Below are 15,895 nucleotides of genomic sequence, written 5' to 3'. Positions count from 1 at the left end.
GAATCTGCCATGCTTAATAAAATTTTCCTCTTAATCCAGAATCATTACAAAGCAATGCCCCATCAACATTTGCCTCTGCAAACAGTCCCTACTCAATAAAGTCCAGTCAACCTTTTCTCATTCAGCGACATCACGGAAACTGAAGTCAACCTCATTAAACCAATAATGTGTAAAGGAGACGTATGCCCACCTAAGATCGAGGCCTGCGATGATTCCTGCGCCCCTCTTTTGACGGCAACCATTAATGCATAATTTAAATCCGGCATCGTTCCTGATAGCTTCAAAGAATCTTAGGTGCGCCCCCTCTTAAGAAAACCTACTCTAGACCCCACCCAACCCAATAATTATCGCCCCATAACCACTGTTGCTTTCTTGCTTAAAATTCTCGACTAAGCAGTCCACTCCCAGATCCAACACTTTCTTGAAACCAACTAAATCTTGGGGAAAAGACAATCCGGCTTCCGCAAAGGGCACGGCACCGAAACTGCCTTGGTTGATCTCAAAAACCAAATCACCCAAATCATGGACAAAGGCAAGCCAGCATTCCTTTTATTACTGGACCTCTTGGCTGCCTTCAATCTTGTAGATCATAAAACTCACCACTCGCTTCACCCAATCAACTAAATTCTCCAATGAAGCAGCATCCTGCATCACATCATTTCTTGAAGGATGAGCAATTAAAGTTTTCTCTGACCTAGCCAATGCAGCCCCCACCACTATCCATTGCAGAGTCCCCCAAGAATCTTGCACAGCCCCCACGCTGTACAACTTGTTTACAAAGCCTCTCTTCGACAAACTTGACGCACTAGGTAGAACATATACCAACTACGCTGATGACATGCAAGTACTCCTACCACTATCTGGCTCATACAACCTAGATGCCATCGCACTAAACCTAATCTACTCCACTATCCAAGCGTGGATGGTGGCAAACGGCCTTTGCCTCAACGAAGGCAAGACAGAGATCATTATCCTAGGTAAAGAAAACCACACTAGCCAAACTAGATATCGAATGGATTGTGTCCTCCCACGTCTTCCTCATTTTATGATAATTCGTATCCCAGCTCTGCTGCTATGGAAAAAAAATGTCACCAGGGGGCGCTGTGGTTGAGACCACAGAGGCGAAGTCCCTCGAGGGCCGCCGTCGGGCGTCGACGTTATCCGCTGTATAAAGGGCTCGAGCAGCACCCGTTACCTCAGTTCCGTTTTTCCGACGCAACTACTTTGTGTTACGAACGGCGCATCAGATTTTTCCTCGACGATGTCCTCATCTTCTCCTTCCTCACCCAAGACAGGGTTAAAAAAAATTCTGACGTGTGGTAGGAAGATGTCTATAACCGACCCCCATCGGAATTGCCTCTGGTGCCTCAGCCCAGCCCATCGGGTTGAAGAGTGCGGGTCCTGTCAGGCCATGTCCAATAAGGCTCTTAGGGAATGGAAAGGTAAGCTGGCGGTGGGAGAGGAGAAATAGAAGTCTACGAAAAGACAAAAGGATTCGGATGAATCCATTCAAAAATCTCGTCATGAGTCGAGGAGGTCACGATCGAAGAGTCGCTCGGGGAAATCTTCCTCGTCTTTGACTAAGAAGTCAAAAAAGCGACATCACAGGTCGTCTTCCTCCTTGTCCTCCTCTGAGAGGAGCGTAACTTATCCATCAAAGCACGATTCCCCAGAAAAATAGGAGGCATTCAGGGCTTCGATGCTTAAAATATTCCAGAAGGCGGCCCAGACCCTCTCGAAGTTGCTGCATTAGTGATCATGCCTCTACCCACTCTAAAAGTGACAGAGGAAAATCAATATCTAAACACGCGAGAGTTGAAAAAGAGTCTAGAGTGTCTTCAAGGGAAAGTTCCCCGACGCCTCGTACTAAGTCAAAGGCTCCGGTGTATAAATCGGGGTTAGCGGAATCGACATCGAAGTCGAAGCCAAAACTCAACTGGACACTGTCGACGACCATAGCGTCGAAACCGTTGACGAAAATGACGTTGACACCTTTAGCTATATTGAAGCCTTCTTCGACAGCATCGAAACCTCCTTAGACACCGTTGAAGCCATGGTCTTCCCTATCAACGCCTTTATCGAGGCCTTCTTTGATTCCAAGACCCAAGTCGACGCCATTGTCCATACCAAGGCCAATTTCACCACCTTTTCCTGAAATGATTTTCCACCCTCAACCTAGACAGGAATTTTTTAGATCCATGTCATCTATATATGAAGATATGAAGAACATTCCTCTGAAGATGTCACTTCAGCTGCAGTTAGAATTGGAGCCAGAGTGGACCCTGAAGAGCTAGTGGACCCACAGTCTAAAATAACAGACCTTTGGCTGTCTCCAAAATGCCAGTGGCTTAGATACTTCACCTGAAGTGGGTTTTCAAAGACCACACTCTACAGATCATGCTGATCCCAGTTATAGGAATCTTATGGGAAGGGTCATTGATTTTATGGGTTGTAAAGCAGCTTCCTTGTATTTTGACCAGGGTGACATGACTGATATCCTGAGTGAGGGTCCTTTAAAAAGATCCTGTTCTTCCATTCCATAAAGCACTGTAGAAAAGGGTAATAGTAAATTGGAATACTCCTGATTCGATTCCAGCAGTAAATAAGAAACTGTTACCAAAATATAGGCCAGCTTTATCAGATCCAGAATATTTCTCTAAATATCCTTCTCCTGAAAGTCTAGTGGTTCAAGCTGCAACCTCCACTAGGTAATCAGCTTACCCATCAATACCACCAGACAGGGACGATAAAGTTGATGCCTGGGGCCTCAAAGCTTTTACTTCGGGCAGCATGGCCCTTAAATCGACTAATGTCACTTTCACATTAACAAGATTTACTTATACACTGTGGGACTGCATGTCATCAGCGACTGAACGCATCCCGGAAGGTGAGGAACGGGATGGTTTCCTGGCTATAGTTAAGGATGGTAAAGAGGCTATGGAAGAATGCCTTCAGTCAGGATTGGACACTGCGGATAGTATAAGCAGGTCCATGGCAGCTAGCCCGGTCCTACGCAGATTTGCATGGGTAAGAAAATCTGGATTTGCACCTGGTTGTTTGGCAGCAAGGCGACGAAAGCTTAGAGAAGCTGCAGACCTCAAAAGCGGCAACAAAATCACTTGGTGACGCTATAAGGCACCTCAACAACACTCTTACGCAGGCTCATCTTCCTGGAAGAGTTGCCCTTTTCGCTTCTATTCCTCTTTTGGAACAGGGAGGGGGCAGGCCAGTCACAGAGCCCAACAGAGAAAACCCTTTCGTGGTGGCAAAGGGAGAGGTGCTAGATCAGCCACAGCAGCGGCTAATACCTCCCCAGCCACTGCTGCAAAGCCACTTTGAGGTCTTTACCCACAAGACACCGGTGGGAGGCAGAATCACTTGGTATCTGGACGAATGGCGGGGCATTATGTCAGATGCCTGGGCACTAGAGATAGTGACCCATGGTTAATGTCTTCTTTTTCATGAAAGACCTCAAGATCATCCACCGGGAGCCAACTCTGTAAAAATTCCAGATCCGCTCCTTGTGCACGAGATTTTAACCCTGCTAGAGAAAGGTGCAATAGAACATGTACCTGTAGCGGAGAGGAACAAGGGCTGGTACTACTCCCATTTGCTCATCCCCAAAAAGGACAGAGGATTGAGACCCATCTTGGACTTGAGAAGCTTCAACAAGTTTCTCAGAAAGGACAAGTTCAAGATGGGGGGACCCTTTCTCAGATACTTCAGGCTCTTCAGCTTCAGGACTGGCTGGTTTCATTGGACCTTTAGGATGCTTACTTTCATGTGCCAGTCCTTCTCAAGCACAGAAAGTACCTGAGGTTCACAATTGGTGGTTCTCATTATTAGTTTCGGGTTCTACCATTTGGGCTAACCTCCACCCCGAGGGTTTTCCCCAAGCTGATGGCGGTAGTGGCAGCGCGGATCAGAAGAAGGCGGATTCACGTCTATATTCTCTGGACGATTGGCTAATCAGAGTTCATCCGAATGAGCCCAAGAACATCTGACCTTGACCTTCCACTTCTTACACAGTCTGGGCTTCTCCCTCTATTACAAGAAGTCACAAATGATTGCAAGCCAAAAATTCCAATTCCATCGGAGCAGTCCTGGAAACTTCCTCAGGGAAAGCCTCGCCTCCCGAGGAGAGAGCTCATCACATTCTGCAGATGTAAATGAAGTTTCAAAATGCCCAACATCGAATGGCATTCGACTTTCTAAGGTTGCTAGGCCTCATGGCATCCTACATTTTTCTGGTGCCAGAGGCCAGATTGATGATGTGATGCCTTCAGTGGGCCCTCAGGACTCCATGGTCCCAGTTTTCAGGGGAGATGTCAAATCATCTCCAAGTCCCGTCCAAAGTGGCTCAAGATCTCCTATGGTGGGCTTGCAAGGAGAATATCCTCAAGAGGGAACCTTTTTGGCAGCCATGGCCAGAGATGACAGTAGTGATGGATGCCTCACTCACGGGGTGGGGAGCCCACACCAACGATCTGACAATCAGCAGTCGTTGGTCTCCGTCGGAGTCCAAACTACACATCAGCCTTTTGGAACTGAGACCAATCGGACTAGCGCTGAAGGCTTTTCTGCCCTCTGTACAAGGAAAGCATGTCCTGATAATGACGGACAACACGGTGGCCATGTACTACCTCAACAAAAGAGGAGGCGTAGGATCACTTCCACTGTGCAGAGAGGCAATGCAGCTCTGGTTCTGGGCAATGCAAGAAGGAATCTCTCTATTTGCAGTTCACCTTGCCGGAGAGTTGAACACAGCGTCGGACGCTCTGAGCAGGCAGAGCAGTCTCCCATGAGTGGGAACTAGCTCAGGAAGTCCTTCAAGAGATCTTCGTGTTCACGAGTGGATCTGTTCACGACCGGGGCCAAACTGAAGTGCAAACTGTATTGCTGAAGGGAATTTCCCCAAAGAGGAGCTCTAGGCGACGCGTTTGTAGTGGACTGGGTATTTCCTGTGATTCCTCACGTAATCAGGAGGTTGAGAAAGTTTAGGAAAACCATGATCCTTATTGCCCCGGAAGGACGTGGTACCCGGACTTTCTGGACATGTCCATCTGCCCTCCAATACGTCTTCCACAAAGAGAGGATCTTCTCTCGCAAGAGGAAGGTCGGGTTCTCCATCCAGAGGTCAAGACACTCAGCCTTCACGCATGGTTTTTGAGAGGCTAAGATATAAGGATTGGGACCTCTCGGATGACGTAATGGAGATTTTGCTTTCGGCCAGAAGGCCAGCAACAAAATACCTGTACCGGTGTCGTTGGAACAAGTTCAGTAACTGGTGCAGGGATAAGAATGTGGATCCATTTCTTTGTAATGCTCCAACAGTACTTTCACTTAGCCAATTTGGGGCTCCAAGTTGGTACTTTAAAAGGTTACTTGGCAGCGCTATCCATCTTTAAGCGCTCCTCGGAAGAGGTGTCCTATTTTAAAATGCCTTTAGTCATTCAATTCTTGAAAGGGCCGACAAATGTATACCCTCAGACACCTTTTCAGGTGCCCATCTGGGATTTAAATCTAGTATTAAAATGTCTCGTGTGTGTTCCTTTCGAACCTTTACATTCTTGCCCATTACGACTGCTCACTCTTAACATATCTGTGTGGCTATAAAATCAGCCTGCAGGTAAGTGAGTTGCATGCACTGTCTTGTAAGCCTCCTCACACCATTTTCCTTAGGGACAAGGTTATTTTAAAAGTCAAACCATTTTTCTTGCCCAAAATAGTGTCTGATTTTCATCTGTCACAAAAAAATCTTACCTTCCTTTTATCCTCCACCTCACACTAGTAAGGACGAGGAAAGGTTGCATAGACTGGACCCAAAAAGGGCTTTCACTTTCTACATTTCCAGATTGGTAAATCTCTGACAATGTGACCATCTATTTGTTGGGTATACTGGGCACAAATTGGGCGTTGCTGTGTCTAAACAAACTCTATCCAGATGGATAATTCTAGCAATCTCTGAATGCTATAAACTAGCTGGGAAAGAGCCTCCAGATGGATGAACGGCTCATTCAACCAGAGGCATGGCAACTTCCACGGCTCTTCAGAGGGGTGTCCCAGTGCAGGATATTTGTGCTGCGACTACCTGGTCGTCAATGCGCACCTTTGTAAAGCATTACTGCTTGGACTCTACTTCATATCAAGGAGGACTATTTGCAAAGGCAGTCCTTTATTCAGTCCATAATTAAAATTTCTAGTACTCCCACCTCCTAAATTACCACTGATATGGGAGTCTATCATAAAATGAGGAATACGTGGGAGGACACGATCAATTCGAAGAACGTTACTTGCGAACTGTAACGTTCTTTTGATTGGATGTTCCTTCCACGTATTCCTCATTCCCAACCTACCCCTCCGTACAGTTTACACCAGTTGCACTCTAACTTCTTTAAGAGCCTGAGGACTTAAAGCCTTATCTGATGATGCGACCATGAACACCATACAAACAGAACGAAGGTAATGGGTGCTGCTCGAGCCCTTTATACAGCGGATGACCTTGACGGCGGCCCTCGAGGGACTTCGACTCTGTGGTCTCGAACACAGCGCCCCTTGGTGAGAAAATGTTTTCCGACGCAGCAGAGTTGGGATACGATTTATCATAAGATGAGGAATACGTAGGAGGAACATCCAATCAAAAGAACGTTACAGTTGGTAAGTAACTTGTTCATCTATACTCTAATTTCTGCATTGAGAACACCATCATACCCGTCTCATGTCTGTAAAGACTCTAGGGGTCCACATTGACTCTACACTGTCCATGACAAGACCGATCCGCCCCATTGCCACAGCTTCAGCCCTAGCCCACACCACTAAGCTCATCAACACCATAAAACCCTACCTCTCCAACTCAAATTGTCTCTCAATAGCCAGAGCTACTGTTGGAGCCAAACTCGACTACTGCAAAGCCCTCGTTGCCGGTACTTCCACAAAAAAACATAAACGGACTCCAAATCACCCAAATCAGCGCCCTAAGAGCAGCACTGAGCATTACGAAAAGGGACCATATCTCCCATGCTAGTGCTAGACAAGCAGCCCACTGGCTCCCTGTAGAAGACCACATCATATTCAAAATCCTTACACTCACACACACATGCCTATCCCTCACAGCCCCCTCTTACCTGTCAGAGACCATCACAAGAGTGACTGCTGCACGTCCCACACATACTCACTACACTAATCGCCCGCCACACTAAGTGGGCCAAAGCAGGTGGGCTAGGCTTCCCTTACATAGCGGCCAAACTCTGGAACAGGCTCCCTCCAGCCCTCAGAGCAGAAACATCCCTATCTGCATTCCGCAAAAACTTAGACCTCCCTCTTTAACTAGCACCCCCCCCCCCGCCTCGGCTTGCTTATCACTGCCTTGTACATACTCTACCACTGCATGTATTATTTATGCAATTGTATATCTGTTTATCTGTAACTATGTCCATTCCTGTAACTAGCACCACCTTGCCCCCGCCTCATCACTGTATTTCGTATCTCAGCCTGTTTGTACTTGTCACTGTAAAAATGCTGTCCTGTAACTAAGTACTTTCCTGTAACAAGCGCCACGATGCCGCCGGGCTGTTGCGCGCTATACAAAAACAAATAAATAAATAAATTGAAGGGATTTCAGAGCTGGAGAGATACGATCCTTGGGCTTGAGGCCAAGGAAAAGTCTCACAGTCCTGTTCTGGATAAGTTGTAACGGTTGAAGAGTAGAGGCAGGTAGATTTAGAAAGAAGGTTCTTGCAGTAGTCCAGCCGAGAGAAGACTAGAGCTCTGGAGACAGTGAGCCTCTGGGAGAAAGTGAGAAAAGGAAGACTACGTCTGAGGAGGAGCAGCTGATGGTTGACTTCTTAGAGACGTTGGAGATGGGAGGAGAGAAGGAGAGGGTGGAGTCGAATATGACACCAAGGTTTTTAGCCTCCTAGCAAGGAGCAGGAAGAGGAACCAGAGTGGGTGGCCAGAGAGCGAGAGGAAATGGAGGGAGCTTGTGTCCCAATGAGGAGGATCTCAGTCTTACTGGCATTAAGGTGGAGATCATTGGTGGCACACCATTTCTGAATTGCGGCCCGACGATCTGATATCAGCCAAGAAGCAGAGGTGGCCGAGGGGAGCATCAGAGAGCTGAGTGTCATCCGCATAAGATTGAAATTTGGAGCAGAAGGTAGCGATGCGGTGGGCAAGAGGTGCCAGGGAGAGAGATTAGAACTATGGGGAACACCACAAGTAAAGAGAGATGGAAGAGAGGAAATTGTTAAATGGCGGCGTCTGACAACCAGAACAGGCCCAAATCGTATTGCATTAATATAGGTTCTAGATAGACCCTCAGTCGGTAGTTCTGCTAATTCCATTCCCAGATATGTATGATTATGAAAGATTGAAGTGCCAGCAGTCCCTTGGTATGTAGTACTCTTCAAAGCTTCCCAGAGGAGTAAGAAAAGCAGGATAGTCATCCCCTGGACTGATCGCATAGTGCATGTCTGGTGGAGCAATGATCGAACTCAGTCATTGCGTTGGTACCTGAGTGCTATTAGTACATGGGTTACGAGTCTTGCACAATAGATCCCGATAATTGGAGATAGCTATTTCATGGTCTTAGAGCATGGTGGATACCTGGTCGGGGAACGCAATGGTTCAACTCTGTCATGACGTAGGTACATAAGTGTTATTACGATTCGGGTTTTGAGTCTAGGGCAATTGCTCCAGATAGTTAGAGGTAGATCTCCCCAGGCCTGAGAGCCTATTGAAGGGTTTAACCAAGCCATTTCCTGGACGTGGTGGTCAGTCAAGTTATTCCTTGTGTTTTTAGGGGAAGAGCCAGGTTTTGAGTGCCTTCCAGAAAGCCATATAATCTTAGCTGCGCCTAATGCGGGAAGGAGTGAGTTCCACAAAGTTGGGTCCAGGGTTAGGTAGGCGGCCTCTCCTATCCTGGCTGAATTGGAAGCGGGCACTACTAGGAGGAGGGCTGTGCTTGACCTTAGGGTGCGGATTGTGTGGTAAGGTGTAATCTTTTCTTGCAGGTATTTGGGCCAGTTTTGTGCACTGCTTGGTTAGTAATGAACAGGATTTTGAAGGTGGTCCTATGTCTAATTGGGAGCCAGTGTAGGGTGCAGAGAGTAGGAGAGGTGTGGTCTCTTACTCCCAGTGCAAGAAGCAGCCTGGCAGCCAAGTTTTGGTCTCTTTGGAGTTTTAGTTGGTAGGCTGCTACATCCAGGTAGAGGGAGTTTGCATAAATAATCAAGTTTGGACATGCCAATTGACATAATTGCAGCCAGGCTATTGGGTAGGTGAGGTAAGCAAAGATGCACTTCAGAGGCCTAAGGTGGAAATTACATGATTTGGATGCATTGTTGATGTGGTGAGAAATAGTTGGGTCCGAGCCCATTGTGCAGCCATGGTTGTTGATGGTGGTCGTGCTCTTGGGGAGGTGGGGGCAGCCAGGGAGTCGTTTGGGGGGTAGTAGAGTAGTTTTGCCACATACCATGATCTGTTTTCCCTGGGTTCAAAAGGAGATGGTGGTTCGTCATCCAGTGGTCAATGTCATTGAGACATGCTGCCAGATTAGGGCGAGGGTCTGAGTTCGATTTAGGAATTCGCAAGATGATTTGGTGTGTCAACCGCATAGTTATAGCAGGTGACGTTGTGTGAGCTGATGATCCTGGGCAGAGGGGTCATGTAAAGGTTGAAGAGAAGGGGTGAGATGCAGGTGCCTTGGGGTAGACAAGTGTTCACTGGGTGTGCAGTGGATAGGAAAGGGGGAGGGTGATTTTGCAGTTATGTTGACTTCTATTGTGCACTGCTGTAACCCACAACAGTCGCCAGGCGCTCACGTGGCTCTGCAAGAAAGGGGACGGGTTGGTTGAGGGTAGAGGATAGGAAAGGTCCAGAACCTGGAGAAACCGACGTCTGTTGGGTTGCAGATCGGTTGTTTGTGTGCACTGGCTTGTTGTATCCATAAGGGTGAGGCCCAATGCATGGAATGTTTGTTGTATGCAAATGTCTGTTCTGTTGTGCGTGTGTTGTAGTTTGGCTAGCCCATCGGCATGTATAGTACAAGGGATGTGTGTAGGAGGCGAGCAGGAGTGGAGGGGTTAGTACATTGGGTACTCTCTAAGTTTTTCTCTGTTGCTAATCTTCCCAATTATATTTGGTTAATCTTCGTAATTCTATGTAAATGTGAGGCGAGGCTAATCTTCACAAATCTAATGTGATTCATGGCTAATCTTCCCAATATGTGTATTCTAACACTTTTCCTGCCCACCTGATTACAATCGGAGCGCAACACATTTTGTTTCCCGCAAAATGCATCTTAATCCTGCATGACGTCTGCCCCCTCGTATAACATGAAGGTGCAACACATTTCCTTCCACAACTCAGTATTCAGTACAATGGCCAAGCGTATCACAATGGCTGTCTATGGATGGTAGCAAATCGACTCCGAAGCTAACTGTTACACTACTAATACTATGTAAACAGTGCTAAGTGTAGCTGGGTTTCTGGAGCACAGTAAATGTTGTGCTTCAGGGCCATTTCGCCTTACGATGGCTAGTTATAGGGCATGGCAACGTCCAACACAAATTAGCTATGTTGCAGAACATAATGGCTAACTCTGGGGTGCAGTACAGTTATATCTTAGAGCGCAGCAGGGGAATATAACAAGGCTATACAGTTTGGGTGTGAAGTATGGTTACGTACGTAATTAAGGCTCCGTCTAGAGTATAGCTATCTTACACACTTGAGTGCCAAAATAACTACCTTCCACAATTAGGCTAGATGATAATAGGTAAGATTAGATCTAAATTAACTCATGAATGATTTATTGCGCAATCAATCAGATGAAGATATTGGTAATTAACTTATAGGTCGGATTTGAATGGTTTTATTTGAGTGGCTTTATATATTTGATCTATTTTATATTGTGGTGATTTGGTGTGTGATTTCTATGTACCTTTATTGGAAAGTTCCCGAAATAAAGTATTAAAGTATTGCAGTGTGACGAATGTAAAAATATTACCCTTACAAAGCGTTGTCTTTTCCTCTTCACAGTTACAAATGCTTGGTTATGATATCAGTTGGGCGGCCTTCAATATAATTGAAGTGATGAGTGCATCGAAGTTTACTTTCAAGGTAAGGTATTGTTTGTACCTCTAGGAAAAAACCATCATGGTATTCCTCTTTATCTGCATTTGTAAAGTGATAATGTTTGCATCTATTGTGATGAGGGAAAAAAGGGTGAGTGAAGTCCTCTCAATAGTTTTGGGAAGAGACAGTCCGAACAATGATATGTTGTATATTGGACTTCTTTGCCTGTAAATAACTAGTTAACTTCTACCGAAGCAAAACTGAGATGATGGCTGGAAGGATTTGTATTAATCTGAAACTCTGTCATTGCTATGGGCAACCCTTTAGGCCATCGTTGTTCAGCCTGCCAAGCCATTACAGAAAGCTGAAGGACCATATGCAAATCGGGCTTGGTCCCACCCCAAAAGAAGCAGTGCAGCCTGAACTGCTTGGCAGTACCCCTTCTGCACGAGAACACAAGCAACCCCAGGCATGATTTTGTCTTTGTGTTGCTTAAGTCACCTCCGAGTGGGATGGATATGCCCAGATGTGGGTCCTGAGCCTGCTGGACGTAGAGACCCAAGCTACTCCTCACTGATGACACCCAATGGGGCAGAAACATGTCTGGGGATGCTTGTGGTCTCGTGCAGAAGGTATGTGACCTAGCAGTTCGGGCTGTACTGCTTGTTTTGGGTGACGAAACCTGGTGTGCATTTGTCCTTTTCCCTTCTGTAATGTCTTGGCAGGCTGACACATTATGGTTTGCAGGGTTGCCCATCACTGTGCCCTTCGGTTATGATTCATTCAAAACCTTCCAGCCATCACCTTTTGGTTGTACTCAACTTGTACCGAATCAACTACTTTTGAAAATGGAGTTCAGCCTGCTCAGTCACTGTGGCAGTGAAAGAACGGCACCATATAGTTTGACCAGTCATCTGTGCCCTAATTAATTTCTTTCGGTTCAAGAACTGCTCAAAACAAATTTGAAGGGTGATGATGTGCTCGAAGTCGCAATATGATGCAGGTTGAAGATGATTAACCTAGTTTACATATAATTCCAACAATCCTCTAGCTACCTCCACTATAGCAAACATTTGCTTTCATTTTATGTTCTGAAACTGCAGTTACCAAGTTAGGGTAACTTTTTACCCTTTATTTTCCAAAATGTGTGTTTATTAAACATGTCTTCAAACAAAAGGAACACCTTCTCTGTGATAGTAGACAACATATTTTCCTCCCCCTCATGCCGACCCACAGCCCCAACTAGAGAGTGCAGCTACAAGTACCTCCTCTTCCCATAAAACAGTGCTAGCTCATACAAACCCCTATATTGAGGTATATCTATCCAAGCGTACACTGTCCAGTTGTACAGACTTTTAGCATACAAAGTGCTCTCCTTTTGGACCTTCAAATGAGCTGTTTCCTTATATCGAAATTTCTAATGGATTGTGTCCTCCCACGTATTCCTCATCTTGTGATAAATCGTTATCTCCAGTTTCGCTGCTTTCTGAAGCAGCGAAGCTGGAGATAACGATTTATCACAAGATGAGGAATACGTGGGAGGAACATCCAGTCGAAAGAACGTTGCAGTTGGTAAGTAACTTGTTCATTTTTCTCAATAAATACAAATATAACCTCCATTTTACTGTGAAAGTTCTTTAAATAGATCTGTTAAAGAAAGTAATTGGCAGTAGAAAATGGATAAATTGCATTGTAGTACAACCATGTGATCTTGTGCAAACGCTGTATTTATAGATTCTCGTATAGCTGTCAAATGGCTTGTTAACTTGAAAGGGGCACTCCTACCTACAAGGTTTCTAATTGCAGAGCCTGGGAAAATACACATGGGAAGAAGAATTCAGAGAAGGTGAAAGGGGCTTTATCTCTGTAGTTATGCATTCAGCCAGTGCTGGCTTTGTGCCTCTTTCTTCAGTGCAAATAGCGGTTTTCAAACTGGACATTTATTCTGAGCATCCGGGCCCGAAAAACCAATTTATTTAAAATGTGGCTGCCACGCTGACATCTGTATGTTAATTGTCGTGTGTTACTGCCCTTCTATTGTACAGTTTTATTTTCCATGTGTCCCTTTGTAGAGGAGGGCCCAAATGAAGCCTGCACTCCAGTCACCCATTTTGAAGTACCAGGAACGTTCACACCGAGATATGACGTATGACAAGCAAATAAACCAGCAGAGAGCCGCAGTAGGACTCTGCCCAGTACCTATTAGAAGAACAGCACCTATTGACGTACCAATACCAAGAAAACCATGGACAGTAAAGTACCCATTGAGAAAACCTGACCAACAAATCAAACTAAATCAAGATCGTCAGAGTACAGTCCCTGAAGAAACCAAAAAGGTCTTAATGGAAGATGAATGGTGACATCACTAGGGCCCAAACTGACTTGCAGATAGAACAAATGACAACCACGGAGTGATGCAAAGAGACCAAACGCCATGAATAAGGATATTGTGAACCTAAAGTGGAAGGACGGTGTCGAAATGCAAAGAAGTTTAAGGTGTAAGCAAGATGAAGATATTCGACCAGTTTACACCTGTAAATATGCTTGGAACTGCAAGAAAGCTAAGGAAATAGTGCGGCTTGCTATGCTTAGTAGAATAGTGCGGCAAACGCCATTATACATAATCTACCTGAAACAAAGCACAGTATTATAAGTATATCTCTACTTTGCACAAGAAGCCGAATCAACCCAGGTTACTAAAGACCATACGAGAAAAGCTTAATATTTAGCAAAACGAGAAGAGACGGCTGAAACGAAACTCAGCAGAGGCAACTCGTGCCAGGAAAGCCAAGGTCATACCAATAGAAGAGGCGAACAGTAGCTACATTTAATTGAAACTAAGAACAGAATATCCTGCCTCTGAAAGGTCGAGATAAGAAGGCGAAGGCAGGTGGTGGGTGAAATGAAAATCATATGATGCCGCTGCCTCACTCGGACTGGATAACTCCTGCCAGACCGAACACATACTCCTGATTCCTCAACCACCACACTTATCGCTAGGAAGCAGCTACCACAGAAATTCCGCACCAGCTGCACACATACCTGGTGCGCACACGCACCTTTGACCCTCTCTAATCTCTCCACTGACCCGAACCTCGGTTCCCAAGGGCGTTCAACCTACCAGCGCCTTCAGACCATACCAATGGTATATAAGGCGCTATATAAATGCAAAATAACAATAACAATATGAGAGGAAGAGACAAATTCACAGTGTCGGAATCACGTAACCAGCCGAGCAAGAAGAAGCAAGGGTTCACACCTACCTTGGCACCATACCAGGCAGGAATATCAGAACTTTTCCAGACAGAAGATGCAGTTTCGAGGCCAACCACAGTGAAATAATTGACACATGGCTACTAAAGTGTTGATTGATTGTAACCATAATCGGAGGAAGGCCGGGTAACTAAGGGGCACCCCCCACCTGGCCGACCATTCTGCGTGCTGCTAAGCAAAGTGGAAAAGTATGCATGGGGTTGGTGCCAACCCAATCACAATGGACCAAATAATCTAAGGTCCTATAGTTAGTAGAACCAATGGGACGTTGTACTTTTAGTGGTGTCTAGAGTAGTCATTTTTGAAGGAAGGCTTAGACGCCACCGAACAGTGTTTACCCAATCCCCTCACTCCGTTTCCATATACAGATATAGTACCTATAGTAAAGTTATCTTTTCCTAACCAATTGAATTGCATGTTAACTTTTAAATCTTGCACGTCCATGATGGTGAGTTTTGAGTATAAATGTTAGAACTTGTATGAAGTTGAAGCGAGAAGGATGATCGCAGCACTGCTGATATCCATAACTCCCCATTTTTTGTATTTGTCATTAAACTGACTCCCTTTGCCAAACCATTGAGTTGTCGTTATTGATTGGTGTTGGAGTAATAAATCTGCACCCCCATCCATCTCATGAGTGCAGTATCTTGTCTTAAAATACTTCTGAGCAAAACTCAGCTCTATGGGCCGGCCAGGGGTCTCGGAGTACACCTTCATCTCATGAATTTCTTTTTTCAGAAATGTACACTCCTAGCAGAACTGCAGACATGCCTGAGCCTGCATCCTTCCTATTTTTAATCTTATCCCTAGTTGGACATCTTTAACTCGATGTATTCTGCCGCCTCTTCCTCTTTTTGTAGAACAATTATTCATATCCTTTCTGGGGACACACTGAAATATTGTGAACTCTGGAGGCGAGCTTTCCAAATAATTATTTTTCTGACAGCTAATGTGCAAAGATTATTTGCTAATAGCGTTTGCACACAGCATGCTTGTTAACACACTTGTTCTATGTCTTGTGAAGACTACGTTTTCAATATTAAGGTTGTAATTATAACATTACTGAAATCCTTTGTCTTTTGTAACAGCGAATTGGGTACCTTGCTGCTTCTCAGTGTTTTCATGAAGGGACTGATGTAATCATGCTGACCACCAATCAGATCCGAAAGGTAAGTGTATCTTTAATGTCTGATCTTCCTTCATGTTGACTGTTAATGCAGAAACCTAATATAAAAGTTTTCTGAAAATGTAAGGATAAAGGATTGATACAGACATATTTACAAATGCAGAAATTACAATAGAATGCAAAACAATTAACGTATGCAATTTAGCATTCTCCTGCATTGGATCTTTACAATTCACATGCTGTACGAATATTCCCGGTCAGGCTAGGAATCCTCGGTAACATAGAGCAGTCTATTTTATCAAATTGAAACTGCGATCAATTTACTATTCTAGTTGAATCGATTTGCGTCACATTTCCCACAGCCAATGCAAAGGGCTCCCTTAGCTCTACCTCTGGAGGCCATCTTCTGATTTGTTTACTACA

General features: G+C 45.2%; 1 protein-coding gene across 2 annotated transcripts in view; it reads left to right on the top strand.

The window, feature by feature from the left end:
- The window catches only part of AP3D1 (adaptor related protein complex 3 subunit delta 1), a 2,198,421-nt gene that overhangs the window by 247,017 nt on the left and 1,935,509 nt on the right, over positions 1 to 15,895 (top strand). For both annotated transcript variants that reach the window (XM_069649511.1, XM_069649512.1), the window contains exons 3-4: positions 11,038 to 11,118; positions 15,435 to 15,515. In XM_069649511.1, the coding sequence (XP_069505612.1) occupies positions 11,038 to 11,118; positions 15,435 to 15,515 (162 nt within the window). The remainder of the gene's footprint in view (positions 1 to 11,037; positions 11,119 to 15,434; positions 15,516 to 15,895) is intronic.

This window comes from Ambystoma mexicanum, chromosome 1p, assembly GCF_040938575.1.
Source record: "Ambystoma mexicanum isolate Mex_15411 chromosome 1p, UKY_AmexF1_1, whole genome shotgun sequence".
Classification (NCBI taxonomy): Eukaryota; Metazoa; Chordata; class Amphibia; order Caudata; family Ambystomatidae; genus Ambystoma; species Ambystoma mexicanum.
Note: the sequence above shows the minus strand (reverse complement) of the source record. Positions and strands in the feature narration are given on the sequence as shown.